At 35.6% G+C, this 17966-nt stretch overlaps 1 protein-coding gene across 1 annotated transcript in view; it reads right to left on the bottom strand.

Annotated features, from left to right (window-relative positions):
- TFEC (transcription factor EC) overlaps window positions 1-5180 on the bottom strand; it is a 37831-nt gene extending 32651 nt beyond the window's left edge. The window contains exons 1-3 of the mRNA XM_032205459.1: window positions 5148-5180; window positions 4271-4522; window positions 1860-1955 (exon numbers count right to left, since the gene is read on the bottom strand). Of these exons, the coding sequence (XP_032061350.1) occupies window positions 1860-1955; window positions 4271-4522; window positions 5148-5180 (381 nt within the window). The remainder of the gene's footprint in view (window positions 1-1859; window positions 1956-4270; window positions 4523-5147) is intronic.
- Window positions 5181-17966: the final 12786 nt, after the last annotated feature.

Below are 17966 nucleotides of genomic sequence, written 5' to 3'. Positions count from 1 at the left end.
AAGAGATTTCTGAAAAGAAAAGGAAAAAGAAAAAAAAAAAAAAAAAAAAAGCCAAAAGCCTTACTGTATTCAGAAAACCAAAGGAGTCAGATTTTTTTCACAATTTTAGACATACTGTTTCACACCACTAATCTCAGACAATGACAAAGAAGGTAAAATCTAAGGTGCAATCCTAAAAATACTATAGTGTTGTACTGCAAAAGTGCACACTGACAAAAGAGAAAACAGAAGAGGCAGATGCATTGCTTGATTCCTCCAACACTGGCACAGTTTGCATGCACTGGTGAAGGCAGGCTTCACTTTGCCACATCATTATAGAAAGATATTTGGAAACACACAATATTCTCCAGCTACCTAGCAGCCTGGTGATTTCCTCAGCACAAACAGAAATGTAAATATCCTTACCTGACCCACAGACATTGCAAGACTCTAAATCTTTGCAAGTAATGTTACTTAGACCTAAAAGTCGTTACATCTTTCCTTGTTCTTCAAGAATAGGGTATTCAACATATTTCATGGGGATATGTCCTTCAAGGACATATGTCCTTCATAAAGGCTAATGAGGCTGGAATTAGCATAGATTAACATCCAGTTTTAAAAGGTGTTGAGGGAGTGCAAGTCCAATACAAAACCCAGAATTCATGCTTCCCATCATCGTCCCATGGTACAACACCTGAAAGGATCCTTCCCTGTCCCACGTTAATTTCAGCCAAAATACTAATTCACTCCCCAAGGAGCATTTCTTTGCTATGTTCTGTACTGAGATATGTATAAATCAGACTGACTGACTGTATTAGCTCTGTAACTGGCATACAAATGCCAGGTATTCATGGAACCATTAATTGCCATTAATATTGGATTGCGTAGTTGGCAACACAAAGATGTAGAGATCTCATCTCCTAACATATTTTCTATAGACAGTGATGCTCTGTAGCCGGAAAAAGATGTTCCTCCAGTGGATGATTAAGTGCAAGCACCTGACTCGGTATTCTGAAATGAACTTTGTAGATTATCAAAGCCTGTGAAAATTCTTCTGCTTTCACCAGGGAGGAGTTTGTCTTTACCAGTATTCCTTCTAGGACAAAATCTTGGAAAAAGGTTCCCAAGATAAATCTAGATTGAGAGAAAAGGACATCCCTTCTATAGAGTGTATTGCATTACATTTTTGATAGATTTTACTTCCCCAATAATAACGAGCATTTGTGTCCAGAAAAGGCCCATCTCTCCTCTTTAAATGTGTAACATATATGAAAATTTAAGTAGGCATCGTCAATCTGCTGTCACTTTTTTACAAAAAAGAAAATTATAACACTTTGTTAGGATTATTCCTATAAAGCATTTCATCTGAAAGGTGATATTTCTCATCTTTTTTCTTAAATTATTCAACGTTAGTGCAACTTGCCTCTATGAAAGCCAACAAATAGAACCCACCTTGGTTCAATACAAGACACTAAATAAAAATACTTTACAACAGATACTAACACATAGCCAAGCTTTGACTTTTTTTAGACAAAGTAGAAGGATCTTAAAACAGGACTTTAAAAGCCTTCTGTGGTCCAGGGAATCTGCATATCCATAGTCCGGCATGTGTATTAGTAAAGGGCTATGCACTGGAGCTGGTGGAGGCGAAAAACCACAAATATTTAATTAGCTATTCAGACCATATAAAGCAGTTGTGTCCCACCACACTGGAACATTTTCCTGTAATGTTTCTTCATAAAAAGACAAATAACTGAAGAGAAATTAGAATAATTCTCTGATAGCACTGCTTTGGTCTCTGAAGTGTAATGTGCAATCTATAATCACTCAGTGAAATTCTCTATTATAAATAGCAAGACCAAATTCCACAAAATACTTACAGTTCTTTGCATTAATAGAGGAGTTTCAGAGCAACCTATCCCTTCATCATTAAAGCTTGATTCCATATTGATTATATCTTCAATAACCTCTTCCATCTAGTAAAATAATATTTTAAGACCAATCATTAGTAGTATTAGTGAAGACAATATTATTCTGAAAATACAGAGGAAACAATATTTATTGCTTCAATAAAACTGAATTTCAGAAGTTTATATCTTAAAACTCAAATAATTCAAGTACCTTTACACAACATCACAATTTTTACTTCTTGAAAACTATTTTATGGTTTAGCGATTACTTCTTTCCTCCCAACCACCAATCCATTCAACTTTCTTAACCTCGTATTGCAACACCAAGATCAGATGACCAGAGCACATTGCTAAGCTATAACTACGATCTATCACCATCAAATGTCTCATATCCACAGTGTATTTTTCCATTGGTGCATGAAGACTGAAAGGAACCTGTGGTTCTGCAAGAGCATGAGTCACTCAAGATTTGGTACCACACACTGCTCTCAGGGTTCAGCAGACAGAGGTTTGTGTTGTGATTGACAGCGTGCTGGATACTTCTCCAGCCAGCTTTCTAGTTCCACATGTGTTCAAGTCTGAATCTAAAACTGCTTAAGAAGATGAGGTAGCTAATTAGCTATTTGAGGTAAAACAGTAAATACTTTGCAGACATATAGACATATACAGATTTGGACAAGACACAGTATGAGTTTTCAGTGATAATTTTGGTCTGGTTCCCTTTAAAAAGTAACTATGTAGGAATGTCCATAATGAATCTGTCACAGTTAACTTTGCTGTCTGCCAGAGCAGTTCACTCATGCTCTGAGGGCTTTCAAGCAGCATTCAGTAGTGGTCTCAAGAGCTGTAGCTGAAGGAAATAGAGGAAGCGTTACACAATGACTGGAAATATCGATACATAACACAACCCAGGACCACTCATAGGCCAGGGACCTTTAAATACATGTACATTTATTTTTTAGGCCATATGGCACAGCACAGCTGATATGCTCACTCCTCTCCCCCTCCAAAAGCCAGGCATGTGCGGTCCCATGAGTTATGCACAGGCTTATCTAGAAAAATGTAGTTTGGGCCAAAGGAGGCCAGGGAATATCAGCAATTATGCAATATGAATGACTCCTTCCCAGTACACCAACCTGTGCATTGGGACTCTATTATTTACCAGTATACCCATAGCTTTCACTGAACCACAGGATACATCTGTACTAGGAAATCACACTGTGCCAGAGATCTTCCTGCGGCTCTGGGATGGGATTATTCAAATTACTTGAATGATCCTACAGGGATTTGGGCTTGTGCCAACATTCACCCTCTCAATCACAAACAGGCATATTTCAAAAGGCACAGCAGGTGCTTTACAAGCAGCTGTCTTGCTCTAGAGGATAAAGTTGTACTAGTGAAGGAAATGGTTGTTCTTGGTCAGATATGCAAAGTATTTAAGAATGGTTCCAGCATGCTGCAATTGCCAGAACAGAGGTGATCACAGAGACCACCACAAAGGTCATTTTAAACGATCTTTGCAGAGTAGACTCCAGTAATCCATAAACCTGACAGAAAATGTCAGTTGTCAACGCAGAAGAAATAGAGGGGCCTCAAATGAGCACTCAGACAAGCATTGGTTTTATTATTTTCAGTTCCTCATGCTTAGCTGCGTAGCATCCAAGTGTGCTGAGATAGATTGCAATATATTTGTAAGACTTTTCTGTTAGTGCCCAAGATATTATATGGCACCTCCACTTTTTATTTCTGTAGGAATTCCCCTTTTACCCAATAAGCACTATCTCTTGAAATCTATTGAAGTATTAAAGGCCATAATGTTCTACATCTCACACTGGCATTGTATAACAGCTGTATCTTTATTAAAATCAATGGTGGCATGAAAGTTAGGAAATCTAAGCCAATTTACCCAAGATAATCCTTATATAAATATGTCAAAAAAAATGTCAAATATGTCAAATATAAAAATGAATGAGTGATTCTTTGAAGTAATCAGTATATAAGTTTGTTATGCAGCTAGGATAATACTTTTAGACAGAAATAACTCTTATCTGGAGAAAAAAAAAAAAGTTTGCATTGCCAAGTACATATTTAAAAAAAGTACAGCAATGTATGCCACAAAGATAAGAAGATAGAACAGTACATTTAAACTGGCAGAAATTTAGAAGCCTGATCATGCAATAAGCTGTTCACACAGCATTCAAGGGAATGCTCATATAATCTGAAAGGATTCAGGGCACATGCATTGCAGCTGGATGCCCCATGAAGAGAAAGTCATGAGAAAGTCATCTCTTGCCCACAATGTATACAAGATATGTCTTGCAACATTTTCACAGCAGTAAGCAATGCCTAATTCCCCAATCTTTTTGCCAGCCCTGCCCTACCGCATTTTCATGGTCTCCTCCAAGGGCCAGCAGCTTGGTAACAGGGCTCTCTGGTGTGCCAATATCACTGACGGGAGGCATGTGTCCGTTTCTTAAAATGGAGGTCACTCCTGCAGGCTGGATTGTGTGGGAGTGGGACAGGGAGAGGGTCTGGCTGGACAGCTTGGTGTCAAGGGTCAGATACTGCTTCACCTGGTGCCTCTGGCTTTGCTGGATATGGTATCTAGACTGATTTTCCAAGTGTGTTTGTACCTGGGGAGAAATGGAAATGATTGCTAAAGTTTCAAGCTGTTCATATCACCATTTGCCAATATGCTCCCTTAGTGAACTTTAGAACAATACATTCAGTTTTTATACCGTTGCATAGAATTGTTATTAACCACAAATCTTTTTAAAATTTTACACACACACTTCTTTTTTGTGTACTATATTCCCCTACGCAGGTGAATAAACCCTCTGAAAAATTATCAAAGAAGAAGAGTAGAGTAGAGTAGAGTAGAGTAGAGTAGAGTAGAGTAGAGTAGAGTAGAGTAGAGTAGAGTAGAATAGAATAGAATAGAACAGAACAGAACAGAACAGAATAGTTCAGTTGAAAGAGACTTGAAAATATCAAGTCCAACTGCCTGATCATAAACATGATCCTGAGAAAAGGCCAGAAGTGTGCTACACATTTCTCTTTTCTCAGTCAAGACTGGTCTTTACTGAATCACTAATAATTATAATCAAATCTATAAGCATATATGTATTAAAATTAGTATCACAATGTAATTACATTTTTGTACTTGAAACAGCAAAGAAATGTATAAAGAAAAACATAATCCAACCAACTTCAAGAGCATCAGACATTCATTTATATCTAAACCCAAATTTGGCTCACCTTGTAATAAGTACAGTCAGTCAAATGAGGCATTGTTGCACTTTTGCAAAAATTAAAATAAAAATCTAATAAAAATAATTTAAAAAAATGGCCCAAAGTTACAGTCCTAGATGACCGTTTACTGTCCTCAAGCCATGCAGTCTTTGTGAAGTGCCTCTTGAGGACAGATTACTTTTTGAGTCGGTAGGACTTTATAAACCAAGCGGTCATGCCAAAATGGCTAATTGAGTAGGACTTTGGGCCATCCTTTGATTACAAAGATTGACAATTGCTACTTCAAACAGCTCTCATCTCAGATCAATGTCACATTCCTGCAATTTAACTACCAGAGGAGCACTGCATACACAAACCTCACTGTCATTTCAGCCCTGTGGCTTTCTCCTTTTGCTATGGCATGACTGGTCACAAATTTCGCGTAATAAATTTTTCTCAAGTGGCCTCTGTGCAAGCATGATTAATATTTGTTAAATAATAGCAAGACTTGCTCTGCAGCCCTTATTTTCTCTGAAAAAATTCAGTCATTTAAACAAACTTCTTTTTAATTCCCCTAACATACATAAGCAGAGATAAATAGCCCATAAAAGGGGTTTGCATTTAAATTAACTATATTTTTGTACAACATTGCAGTGGTTATTTTATTTTTAATCATGTTACAGTGGCATGTCTAGAATTATTTTAATTATATTTCTTTAAACTAATTTTCTAGTCATATAAAAAAGATTAAGCCATGCAGTAATGAATATAATATTAATTATTTTGATGTAAGCCTTAAAGTTATTAAATAATATTCCACCAAAATATTGATATCAAACCTTAAGTACATTGTTTTGATATTCCCTTGTTTTATGTTAGGAAGGTATGCATCTTTTGTAAGATTTTAAGAACTAAATGTGTATTTGGGATTTACTTAAATTACAATATTATTTATCTTAACTGAGATCTTTGTGTTAGTTTTAGTAAGTGTATAATGTAAGGTTAATTTAGGCTCTGATTTATCATTGTGTAAGGATGATAGCTTCTTCACCTTCAATAAGGCTTGTGCTCATACTGAAAGTTAGACACTCATGCAGCTTTCTAAATTAGAATCTAAATATGAATTCTACTGCATACCAATTTAACAAAAGTAACAGGTTGGGTGAAATGAAATGTGCTGAGGGAAAGAAAATATGTCCCGTTGTACAGCCAAAGCAGTGATTTGCTGTCCACCCTTGTTTTCTGTTGCTGTTTCAGAAGCACCCACAGATACTTGGTGTTTGTACTGAACTCTAGGGTCAATGAATGTGACTAGTATCTAGATCTTGCACTGCCTAAATTGATGAAGATCTCTTTCCAGCAGTGCAGAACACTACAATCAACAGCTTTGAATGGACAGCTTCTTTGGATGGAACAACTGGGAGTGGGATCAGTGTTACAAATCAATGGGTTACAAATCCAGTTACTGCATCTCACCCAGCTGCTTTATTCTGATTTATTCTCTTAAATGAGCAATGAAGTGTTTTCTTAGAAATTCTACAGGCCTACCTGAAACACAAAATCCACATGAATGTTGAATATCTTCAAATTAAATGGGAAACAAGACATTTGCAGTGTCCTGTGTGTGTACTATGTTTAAGAGTTTGCTGTTGTTGATTGGTTAGTTTGGTTTGGTTTGATTTTGCATATGGGCAGAATTTTAATCAGGAAGTGGATTCTGCCACAAGAATATTGCTGAAAAGTCAGTGGCTTGCTTTTTGCTTTCTCTCGCCTTCAGATTGCTGGTGGTAGATTGAAATCCCTGTCCAGCCCAGTTGGCTGGTGAACTGCCACAGGACCATTTCTGTGTGCTCTGGGAAAGAAAATCAAGTAAAAAAATCAAGTTTATTGGAATGCTCCTCTTGTATGACATTTTTTCAGTGCTTAGATCCTGCCTGTACTGCCCTCAGTTTTCACAGAGGTAAAAAACTAAATCTCCTCTGATGGGATCTGTTTCTGTGGTTTTGCAAACCTCCCTATTCCCTTTACTGTGCAAATTGCAGTCATTGTAAAGCAGTACTGTTGGTGTTAAAAAGGGATCTATGCCCTGATTTTCAAAAGTAGATGAAGTTGCAATACTTAATTATCCCTATATATCTAAATAAATCTTAGAAGTCAATGTCAATGATAGGAAGTCGAGCTTTGAAAGTCAAACCACTACGTAGAGATAAAGTAGAACTGAACTGATAATATATTTTTATAATCATATTGCTAGTAATAATAAATGGGGAGAAAAAGTCATGTTATGCTAAAGGAATACTAAGAATACAAACTCAAGCTCTCTGAAAATTAGAAGTGACAGTTAAAGCTGTCCATGCAACATGTGTGAAATAGGAGAGGAAAATCAAAATTTAATAATTTTATGAAGTCTGTTAGTGAAGTGTCAATTACTAAGTATGATCAGTTTACTCTCTACTGGTTTGCTGGATGGTTTTTATTATATCAGTACTGTTAAGCTTAGTTTAGGTTTTCTGATTTATTTATTTTTTTTTTTTTGTAGTAACATAAGCTCTTTACAATAACCATTACAATAATTATAAACTATAAACTTTGTTTTTATTTTGAGCTTCATTTTAGCGATGTTAAAGAGTGGTTAAGCACTGGCATAGGTTTTCCAGAGTGGTTGTGGAATCTCCATCTTTGGAGATTTTCAATACATGGCTGGAGAAGGCCCTGAGCCCCTGAGAAGGTAAAATAAATAAAGAAATAACCAAAGAAATTTGCAATGGTAATCTAAATATTGAAACTCCGGATAATAATTTTTAAGTCTGGGAGAAAAAAATGCTATTTAAATATTCAGGTTAGGGGATCAGTTAAATAAATTTAAAAAAATAAAAATAAAAAAAGGAAGGAAAAAAAAGAAGAAAAATTGCTCCCACATATAAATAGTCCCACAAGCAAAACAGCCCACACATACATGTACTAAGCTGCTTTGAGACAGTTATAATGGGAATACGTTAGATCCATCAGATTATTTCCCTGATACAGAAAACTGGGAAAAAATACATAACAATTCCAGAGGTATATCCTCCAGCAGTACTGGGAAATTAATTTTCTAATTCCTTTTAATTCAAGGAGTTCCCATAGTCAGCAATAATATTTTGTTACAGACTATATGAAATTTCAAGGCAAAGATCTCTGAATCTCTTCAGTTTAGGATTCCTCCTGTATATAAAATCATTGAAACTTCTTTGGAGCAGGAACCTGCGTTGTTGAAGATGACACATCCTTTACAACCACAGCAGTTTCAATATAGAGTTACTTTATTATTTTTTTCTTAGTACAATGAATATTTAATTGGTTGTTTAATGTTGGACACCTTAAAGGAAGACCCTAAAAGATGCTAGGATATTTTTTAGGTTAGAGAATCCACGGGACTGGTGGCTCCATGTAACCTGGGTTCTCATTCCTGGCACAGAAATGTGGGAGCAGTGGGATTTGAAAAAAGTCTATCTTCTGGCACTCAGAAGGTCATTTTCTTTTAAACATCTCTCTGCCTTTCTAATTTTTGTGAAATGGATGACCTTGCTCTCTGACATGCCTAATTTCTGGGAATCTCTAGTGGTAGTAGTCACCCAGTGACCACCCGATGAATCAGATACAGACTCCAGGGAGAGAAAAGCCTCAGACCCAGCCCAAGATTTAGAACTATCTGCCAGCATACCTGCTTAGCTCTCAGTAAAGTCAGTGGCCTGAACGTTTCTGCGAAGTGCTCCTGAAGTTTTACAGACTGTTTTGACTATTTCGTGTGCAAGGTGTAACAAGGCAGTAAATCTATGTAGATAAATGCTGGTAGATAAATCCCAGGCATTCTCTTACAGTGGCCATGTACTTTAAATGCACTGGCCATGTACTTGGCCGTGTACTTTAAATGCTAATTATTAAAGATTTTTTGAGGAGTGAAGGACAGCATAAAATTTAACAGTGGAGAGATTATCTACTCCCTCCTAGGCACTGCTTTTGTCTATTATCTGGCTTTCCTGTGCAATTAAAACTATAGAACCAGAAACATCAAGCTTGTGTGGACCAAAGGAATCTAGACCAGACTCAAATTGTATAATTCAACCTGAACAAAGCTAGAACAGAAGTGAACATTTTGGGATGGATTTTGTAATCCAGAGCAAATCTCAATTCACACGTAACCAACTGTACCTACTTCTATTTTATATCTCACTGAGAGGCCTGTTCTGAGAACAAGAACATAACTGCCTTTCAGAATTACAGACACATAGTCAAACTTCTTCAATTGCTCTTTCTAATTTGAGCAAATGTCCTCATGTTGCAAAACTGTGGTAGAGTTGTGTAACATTTTTTCCCACACTCACACTATTCTTTTTTCATTTCTAATATGTTGCACAATGGCATAACTAGGTCTTCAGTAATCTATTTACACAAAATATTTCACTTCCACATTTGCCAATGAGATTTTTCCACTAGTAAAAAATACCTAGCATACCAAAAGTAAGAAAGAGGGCATATTTAGGCAACATAAATGAGGCATGATCAATGTCAATGATATACCAGTAGCACTGCCATGTATCATACCGATATTCCACTATGGGCAAGCAGATGATACATTAACTCCCAGACGGCTTAGCCCAACATCAGTTCTGGGAAAAATAATGGAAAAACTGAAGAGAGATTCAATTAATAAATTATTAAAAGATAAGAATATAATTAATGCTAGTCAATATAGTTCTGTGGAAAATAAGCCTGGTCAAACAAATCCACTTCTGTTCTTTGATGAGATTTTAAGTTAGGTTGCCAAAGGTAACGATGTAGGTATAATATACTTCAACTTTTGTGTGCCTTTTGACTTAGCATCGTTCAATATTCTAATTAAAAATATAGCACTACACAATATCAACAAAGTGTGTTTTAACTGGATTAACAGTTGGCTAACGAATATGCATAAGAAAGTAATCAGCAAAGGTTTGGCATCAGAAAGAAAGGCTCTTCACAATATTGTACTATTCAACATTTCTATCAATGATTTGGGACTAGAGAAAAATAAAAGCTACTGAAAGGAAAAATATTTTTACAGAGTAGTGACTCCTTTGAAACAAAATGTGTTCCAAGTCAGCCAAATAACATATCTTCTGGAAAAGAAATACAGGATGCAACACTGTAGAAAACTGATTGAAGAATACTCTGGAAGCAAAGAGTCCACAAAAGATCTGGGGTAACAACAAACCAGCGATTTGGCAGGGGAGTCCAGGTAATGCTACAGTAAGACAGAGAAAATGGTATAAAGGAAGCAGGTAAGAACCTAGCTTTACTCTGCTCTTATTAACGGTTCAGTGGACCCTAAACATGTTTAAAACATAGTTGAAAATTTGAAATGACATAGAAAAGAACCACAGAAGCAAATATAGAGTGAAAAAAAATGTGTTTCAATGAACACTTTAAGAAACTCCACTACTTTCTTGCTGTCAAATTGAAATTTGTGAAATTTGTGAGGGATGCTAAATGTGAAAGGTCTATGTTAAACTAACACATAGAAAGTATGAGCTACTGCCCACAGGCTGATGCTAGGTAAGCTCGTATCAGAAATTCTGTGAATAGACACTGAAATATTCAGAAGGAATAGTTCAGGAACTCTAACTACTGTTTTCTTCAGACTGAGGGTTGATGACTTTCTGGAAGAGATGCATTAGCAAAATCCAAGATAAACTTTTATCAAACACTTTCTTGACTCAAAGCTGAGTACTAGGATAATAACTGAATAAAGTACAGTAGCCAGTGATATTAAAGGAATTACAATGAATGGTCTATTACAATGAGTAGCCCTTTCTTTGTTTAGATTTTATGGACTTTTGGATCTGAGAACTCACTATCATAATAGTAACTTTTTCTTCAGTGAAAATTCACTCTGAATTTAATAAATGTTCAAATTGCTGCAACAATATAATATGTATAAATATAGTCATAATATGCTGGACTGAGCAGTAGACTTCATTACTTTGCCATTTATGCTGGATGTTAATCTGTTCCAATGTTTTTAAAAGTTCCTGAAGTCAAATTTCTCACACTGATGGGATCACATCATTTATCATTAATCCTGAACACAACACCTCTCTGAATCTATTTGAGTTATGGGGCTTCATGTTCTTTTCAGTCACTGTACAAGAAAATAAGCATCTAATTATGAGCTTTTTAATTATTAAAATGCTCTGCAAGTACCCAAAAAATCTAATTCCATTTTAAGATAAGAAACATAGACATAACACAGACTGTTTCAGTTCTATTTCTGAGGACTTTCAGCTGGATTTTAAGAGTTAGGAAAAAAAATAGTGATGAAATAATCTTTTTTCCTTTCTAACTTCTATTATAAATGAACATCAACTGTTTGTTTATCCTGTTCTTTCTATTAAACTTTTTGAGAAAAGCACATTTGTGAAATTATTTCATAATAAAATGAAATTTCATCTTAGTAATTATACACTTCTGTTCTATCTTAAAACCTATCACCAAATAACATAGCCATTCACTTTAATGTTTAGTTTATAAAAGCATTTGTGATTATGTCAATTAATTGCTTAAGCTAAACACAGTAATTAATTTTTAAATGTGAATATATTTTTCTTATTGGAACTTTGATCTGACTAGATGAGACCTTCTCCATTAATATGCATGAAGAGAATACAAAGCAAAAGACATCCAGTCTGGCAATTCAGAGCTGTGTTTAGTTGATGCCTTACAGTAGCTTTCAAGTTTAAAAAAAAAAAAAAAAATCTCATGTGACTCTAATGCACTATTTTTCATCTTGTTTAACCTTTGACATCATATTCATCAGGAACTTGTGAATGTTCTTTCAAGGGTGAAAAGACCAAAGAAGAAACATTTTAAAGTTCTTTGACAAAGGCCTTGTCTTCAACAATGACTAGTGCTTCTTTATTTTGTTATCTCAATGGCTGAAAACAGCTGATAATTATAAAGGTTGGGTAGCATGGGAGTATTACCCATCACATTGACAACCATTATGAAAACAAATATATTTTCTATTGTATCTAGAATAAAAACTGCAAAAATTTATTAATTGCACAGTTCTATTCTGAGACAGAGTTACTTATATGTACATTTTCAATTATTACAATACTTCAGAAAATTACTTTTATTTTTTTTTACTTTAAAAATTGCTATCTACGTAATATGTACTTCAAGTTAAAGAAATCATCAGCACTAACACAGTGCTAAAATAGAGTATCTGGTTGTAAGATGGAGCATAGGACAGAGGCCTTGTAATTTAAATGTGAATTTAGGAAAACAATTAGTTATGTGATTCACTGTCACTGAAGTCACAGTAACTTAATGTGTACTCTGAAAAACAAATCCTAATGTTTCCTTGAATAAGGTCAGATATAAACACACAGTAAAACATTTGCTAGAATTAGAGACTTGCTTTTCGGTGTTCTATTTCTAAAGAATTTCATAAAGAAAGCAACCCTCTAAATACGGTATTTTCAGCAAATGCATTCTAATTCCAGGCAAAATTCTAATTTAAAATGGAGTGAGATGCTCTACTTTGGAAAAGATGTCTTAATAAACTTGTCTTCCTAAATAATATTAAATTCCAATGTTTTACTCCAGTTGGAAAAATAGAAAGGGGTGTAAGTCTTTTATATTTTAACAACACAAGGCATTTGGAAACAGAAGACAAAAATTGGACAGCGTTCTTGTAATGTGCTATGTGAATGATCTTTCCAAGCACGGCTCTGCTGATTTTTAGAAAGTTTTATGAAGCAGGTTTCCACAGGGCTTTGCTGACATCAAGCATCTCACAACATCAGAAGTTGAAAATAGGATGTGTTCTTTACAAAGTGTTTACAGTGGAAATACTGACTTTGAAGATGAGAAGTGTATGAGTAGGTCCAAAGAAAAGCAACAAAAATGATCAGTGATTGAAAGGAGAGGGAGTATTTAGTTTTAGAAGAGAAGGCTGAGAGGAAACAAATAAAAGTCTTCATGTCTTTAAAAGACTGTGGCCAAGCAACAGATTTCAGTATGAAGTGAATGCCATGACAGTCAGTGTCATGGCATTAAGTAGCAACAAAAGTGAATGTGGCTGAAACTAGGAACAGATTTCTCAGGATAAGACTACTGAGACATTGGTAGAAATGAGGATAATACAGAGATTCCTAAAATCAAAAGCCTTCCATCGAAGCATGCTAGGAATGACAGGAATAGGCAAAAGTGGTGAACCTTCTTGAATCTACTTCAGCCTTACTTTTTCAAGCAAATCCACTTGTGTGCCAGAGTAAATAGATGAAGGGACATGGCCAAATATGTGCCGAAAGAGCTGGAAATCTATGTAGTTCAGCAAATTAACAGTTGAAAAATATAACCAAGATAAATGTGGGGGCAAAAGAGCTGCAAAAGAGACTTTGTAGAAACCAGTGCCGAGTGAGAAAACTTTCTGTACAATACATATAGCAGAAGAACGTCTCTCATGGAGAGAGAGGCAGAAGAGCTCTAATGGCTGTAGCTGTTAGGGGCTAGATTATACAGCTAGCAATTTCCTAATAAATCCCTGTGTAGATGCAGTGATTTTGATAGCATTTCACCATTGTGGCATTCCCTAGCACTCACTGAGCATTGATGGAGCTCAGTCCTTTCAGGTATTCCTCTGTGCTAACCTCCTTGTGCAATCAGAAATGAGTTGGGGGAAGCCAACTACCTGTACTGAGCAGCTACAGAGACATTATCAAAGCAAGCACTTCCATTTGCACTGATATACCTGAGACACTCTTGGCTTCTTAATTGAACTCCTGCAGTTAAGATACACATGGCTCTCATGGCTCCTTATCCATCACCAGCTTGACTTCTGAAGAAAGGACCCCCAAGGTCTTAAGGCCAGCTTGTCATGTTTTAAAATAACAATGAGTCTCAATGACTTTGTGGTCTTCACTGGCAAAGACTCAAGATTTTAACATTACAGTATAAAAACAGCCTATAAAGTTAAGCAAAGCAAACTACAGGAAGTATTTTTACAAAACTATCCCTTTGATTTAAGTTAGAATTTAAGCTGAAAATCTAAACTGCGAATAAAACCAACCACTACAGTTAATAGGTCACACAAGCATAACAATAGACCACAATCAAATTATAAAACCCCAGCTAATATCCTTACTTTGACTCTGCACAATGACCCTGTCCATGCTCTCATTGATTCATGACATCTGTGAATATAATAAATCTGTACTGTTCCAGTTCCTCTTTATTGTTGATTTTATTAAAGGACAGTGAACGTGACTCTTGCATTTGAAGAATGGAAAGAATCTTTTTGTATGGCCAGCTATGTTTAAAGAGCTGGATCCTGATACCTTTACTTAACTAGCAGAATACTCTGTTTCCAGAAGTCATTCTAATTAGGTCAGTCAATATGATGCTATCAAATGGAGAAGAGTGTATTAAATAAATATTCTAGGAACATCAGTTTTCAATATGAAAAGTATAAACTTTTTTAGTTAAAAAACCTGTGCTAATGATCTTACACCAGTGCAGTTTGTTCAGTCCTAACAGAAGAAACAAAATAACAGCATTAAGAGTTCTTTATTTGTCAACTGGAACAGCTAGCACAGATCTGTAAATGCACAGTTCTTGCAGTGTGAGAAATCCATAACTAGAACAAGGCATCTAATTCAGATATTCAAAATTTTCTGAAAAATATCATATGTCAAAACCAAATCTGCTCCAAAAGTTGGGATTTATACAACACTAGCTGATGCAGATGCCAGGAATAGTGATAATGCTTTCAATCATAAAAATTACATTTTAATGTCAGCATTTTTAACTATTTAAATGGAGACAGAAACACAGAAAAGTCAAAAGATGTCTATACTGTTAAAGTATATATATATATAGCCTATATATAAGGTATATATATATGTATATATATCCATAAGTAAAGAAAGGTCTAACAGGAGAGAACCAACACATACGTATACTACATTTATCTGTATCTGAGAAAGTCTGAACTTCAAATAGCAAGAAACAAAAGAAAAACAGATCATTGGTGTGACATCTAATTTAGTATATTCCTGATTAGTTTTAAAAGGCTCTTGTTCTTTCTTTAAATTATACTTATTTTTATGTGACCACAACCATGAGCATCTCATTTGCATCTCACTTGGAGAACTCAGAGAGAAGTCAACCTCAATACATAGGAAGACAGAACATGAAGTAATAGATTACTCAGTGTTTGCTGCACTTTTTTTGTGTCTTCCAAGGAGAGCAGATGCCGTATCATTTGAGATGTACTGATGGCAGTAACATCCCTCCTGTTCATTTACAGACAACAAAACAATTCTAGACCTGTAAAGTGTATTTTCCTGGTATGTAAGGATATGGACACAATGGACATTAAAAAAAATAAAAATTAAAAAAATAATAATAATAAAAATAAAAATCAGCTGTTACATTTTGTATTCAAATATGTTTTATGGCTGCAAGCGGCAATGAGTCTGACCATGTTCATGCTTTAGCATGCTATTGTCCTGCTATACATGAAAATAGCAAAAATTACTGTCAATTCAGTGTCTCTTTCTCATCTATGTCAATGACATGGACAGTGGGATTGAGGGCACCCTCAGCAAGTTTGCTCATGACATCAAGCTGTGTGGTGCAATCGACATGCTGGAAGGAAGAGATGACATCCAGAGGGACATGGACAGGTTTGAGAGGTAGACAGGTGTGAACCTCATGGGGTTCAACAAGGCTAAGTGCAAGGTCTGGCATCTGAGCTGGGACAATCTCTGGCACAAACACAGGCTGGGCAGAAAATAGATTGAGAGCAGCCCTGAGAAGGACCTGGGGGTGCTGGTTGATGAGAATGCACTTGCAGCCCAGAATACCAACCATATCCTGGACTGCATCACAAGAAGTGTGGCCAGCAGGGCAAGGGAGGTGATTGTCCCCCTCTGCTCTGCTCTTGTGAGACACCACCTGGAGCACTGCAATCAGCTCTGGGGCCCCGAGCACAAGAATGTCATGGACGTATTAGAACAAGTCTAGAGGAGGATCACAAAGATGGTCAAGGAGGTGGAACACCTCTCCTTTGAGGACAGGCTGAGAGAGTTGGGGTTGTTCAACCTGGAGAAGAGAAGGCTCTGGAGAGACCTTAGAGCAGCCTTCTGGTACCTTAAGGGGGCCTACAGGAAAGCTGGGGTGGGACTCTTTGTCAGGGGGTGTAGTGACAAGACAAGGATAATAGTTTTAAACTAAAAAAGGGCAGATATGAAAAATAAATTATTTACTCTGAAGATGGTGAGGCACTGGAACGGGTTGCCTCATCAATGAAAGTGTTCAAGGCCAGACTGGATGGGGTTTTGAGCAACCTCTGGTGGGAGGTGTCCCTGCGTGTGGCAAGGTCGGGCAGAAACATGATATTTAAGGTCCCTTCCAATCCAAACCATTCTGTGATTCTACTGTAACACTACCTATAAATCAGTATATCCTTCTGGCAATACATTTCTACCTAGAGTAATAACTGGGTTTACAGTGCAGTAATTATGTTGTCCTTGAAATGTTTCAATAATTTCACATTTTTGTCATTATTCTTAGAAAATAAAAGTTTAATAAGGAGCCTAGGTATTAGTGGAAAACAAATAAATAAACAAACAAATAAACAAATTAATTAATAAAGCACTAGCATGAGCAGATGTTATAAAGAATAAGATTTAACTTTTTACTTAATAATGCATAATTCATTTTGGGGAGTCTTTTTGGAACTATAGGTTTTAATTTTGAGCCTGAAAAGATACTTTTCAGCCTAACGCTGCTAAAGAGGAAAACGGATGCCAAAAATTCCTTCAGTGAACATTTAGAAAGTGCAAGTTCCCAAATACTTATGTTTTTGCTATATTCTACAGTTGACTGGAAATCTCACAAAGATAGCATTAACTGGTGCTTTCAGTACTGAACTGAGCAAGCAGTCTTGCCTTTTGACATGAACTTAACTTAATCTTAGGTCACCACATGTTCCATTCAGCAGTAACACAATTAGCCAGAGGAAAAATAAAAATAAAAAATAAATAATTAATACAATTTCTAATGTATAACAGATCAAAATTCATTTCTTTTTCTAATTACTTGAATTCTGATATCAGTCTTTTAAAATCTTTACAATGAGAACTACTGTAAAAACATCATAAATAGAATCAAGAGGAAGCCTGGCCTCTTCAAACAGGTACGTGTCCTTCAGTGTTAGGGTTAACTGAACTGCATTTACAGTTCAGTTTAGGTTCAACAAACATATGCATACATGGTTAACACTGCAGAGTAGGAGCTGAAAGAGTGATATTAAGGTAAACTCAAACTAGTCTACAGCTTATATTCACTAAATGAAAACATGTTGAGTAACAAAAGATGATTGATTTTACTGGGATTAATCAAGAGAAACTCCTACTTAGTTTAAATGAAATTTCTGTGTCAATATAGAATTAAAAATTACTACTGGTAAGTCATTTTTAAGAGTATTAATTATAAGCAGTATTAATTATAAGCAGCACAGAACAAGAAATTCAAATACAATAGTCTTAATTCTGGAAGGAATGTACAAGTTAAAAATAAGTGAAGTTAGAATTGCCTAGGAAATGACTGATGTAGTTATGTATCTATGTGAAATCTTTCTGCCACCAAAATTGATATTTTTTTGGTTGAAAAGTAAGAATCCTGCTTTTTTTGGTAACAAAACTGGTGGAAAAAAAAAGATCGTGAAAAGTTTATATATATATATGTTTATAAAATTATATATTGTTAAAATAAGAAACAATATGGAATATTACGTTTATATATGCTAGTGCCAAT

This window comes from Aythya fuligula, chromosome 1 (assembly GCF_009819795.1).
Source record: "Aythya fuligula isolate bAytFul2 chromosome 1, bAytFul2.pri, whole genome shotgun sequence".
Taxonomy (NCBI): Eukaryota; Metazoa; Chordata; class Aves; order Anseriformes; family Anatidae; genus Aythya; species Aythya fuligula.
The sequence above is the reverse complement of the archived record's forward strand: the minus strand, read 5'-3'. Positions and strand labels throughout refer to the sequence as shown.